This window comes from Morone saxatilis, unplaced genomic scaffold, assembly GCF_004916995.1.
Source record: "Morone saxatilis isolate NCDOM2014 unplaced genomic scaffold, NCSU_SB_2.0 Contig17, whole genome shotgun sequence".
Lineage (NCBI taxonomy): Eukaryota > Metazoa > Chordata > Actinopteri > Moronidae > Morone > Morone saxatilis.
The window spans coordinates 352,950-354,527 of NW_023339729.1; the positions used below are offsets into that span (position 1 = coordinate 352,950).

General features: G+C 45.4%; 1 protein-coding gene across 1 annotated transcript in view; it reads left to right on the forward strand.

Annotated features, from left to right (window-relative positions):
* The window catches only part of kdm2aa (lysine (K)-specific demethylase 2Aa), a gene marked incomplete in the record, with an annotated part of 15,952 nt that overhangs the window by 4,904 nt on the left and 9,470 nt on the right, over positions 1-1,578 (forward strand). Inside the window, 5 exon segments of the mRNA XM_035660312.1 lie at positions 80-233; positions 325-440; positions 531-657; positions 761-999; positions 1,453-1,530. Of these exon segments, the coding sequence (XP_035516205.1) occupies positions 80-233; positions 325-440; positions 531-657; positions 761-999; positions 1,453-1,530 (714 nt within the window).

Sequence of the window (1,578 nt, forward strand, 5' to 3'; positions counted from 1 at the left end):
AATGTTGTCGTAAAAACCTATAATAAATGACTGATTTAAAATGTACAGAGTGTTCTGAATTGCTGTTGTGTGTTTTCAGGTGTTCTGGCTGATCCCTCCCACCCCTCAGAACCTGGAGCTGTACGAGAACTGGGTGCTGTCTGGGAAACAGGGAGACGTCTTCCTCGGAGACCGGGCGTCTGACTGCCAGAGAATTGAACTGAAGCAGGGCTGCACTTTCATCATACCCTCAGGTACACACTCGGCTCTCACTCACACACTACAACGCTGAAGGATTTCAGCAACATAACAGAAACGCAACATAAATGTGTTTGTTATACTCAGGTTGGATTCATGCTGTCTACACTCCCGTGGACTCCATGGTGTTTGGAGGAAACTTCCTGCACAGCTTCAACATCCCCATGCAACTGAACATCTGTAATATAGAGGACAGAACGCGGGTAGGTGCAGACACGCTCGCCTATGAGCTGTACATGACAGGAAGTGATGCATTTTGTGACGGTTACGTGCCTATTTCACCTCCACCGTAGGTTCCAGTGAAGTTTCGTTACCCCTTCTATTACGAGATGTGCTGGTACGTGTTGGAGCGCTACGTCTTCAGCCTCACTAAGATCTCCTACCTCACACCAGAGTTTCAGAAACACTCACTGGGCATTGGTACGTGGACAAATGTGGAGGGTACATGTATGGAGAAAATGTTTTCATTGTGGTGTTTTTGTGTGTGTGTGTGTTGTAAACGGAATGTGTTTCTTTCTGTCAGGTCTGAAGAAGCCGCCTGGTTTGGATCTGGACAATGAGCAGGCGGAGGAGGAGGTTGGTGACAGTGATGAAGAGGCTTCAGAGCAGCAGTCTGACAAGCCCGCAGTAAAAGTTCACATGACTCCCCTCGAGCTGGAGGGAATGTGGAACCTGCTGGGTAAACTGGAGGCTCTGCCCTCCAACAAGAAGTGTGTCCCAGCAGGGATACACAACGCCCCGGCACTCATTATACACATCAAGGTATGACTGGTGTGTGTGTTTGTCTTTGTAACATTTAATGAAGTCCTCTTAACTTTGCTGATTTTATATCATTACAATGTCACTGTCCATTTCCCAACAAAATTCTGCAGGCAAAAATCAGATCTAACCGTCAAACTAGACAGTGCTGTTAGTGCGTTGCCTATTTCTCGCCTGAAATGTTTTCAGAAACATATTTTGGTCTCCCGTTAAGCTGTAATTGGAATAAAATTGGAGCCCAGGCTGGCAGGTTTTTCCTGAAAACTCCCAAAAAACCTACTTCTCAAATCTTTTCAGTAACATATTTTAATTAGGGGAACATCATTTTTTTCTTTGGTCATGCACCAATTTCAAACATTTTAGCAGATTTCTACAACCCAGTGTTGTGAAAAGAACATCTTTCCTCTTTTAACAGCTGCTTTCGGTCCCACCACTCTTGTATGTGTTGTCTTGCAGGCCCTGCTGAAGGAACACGCCAATGACAATGCCCAACTGTCCTACACAGGAAAACCCATCGTCAAGTGGCCAAAGAGAGTAAGCAGTCTTCACTTTAAGGCACACAGCACATTAGTTATGATGGTA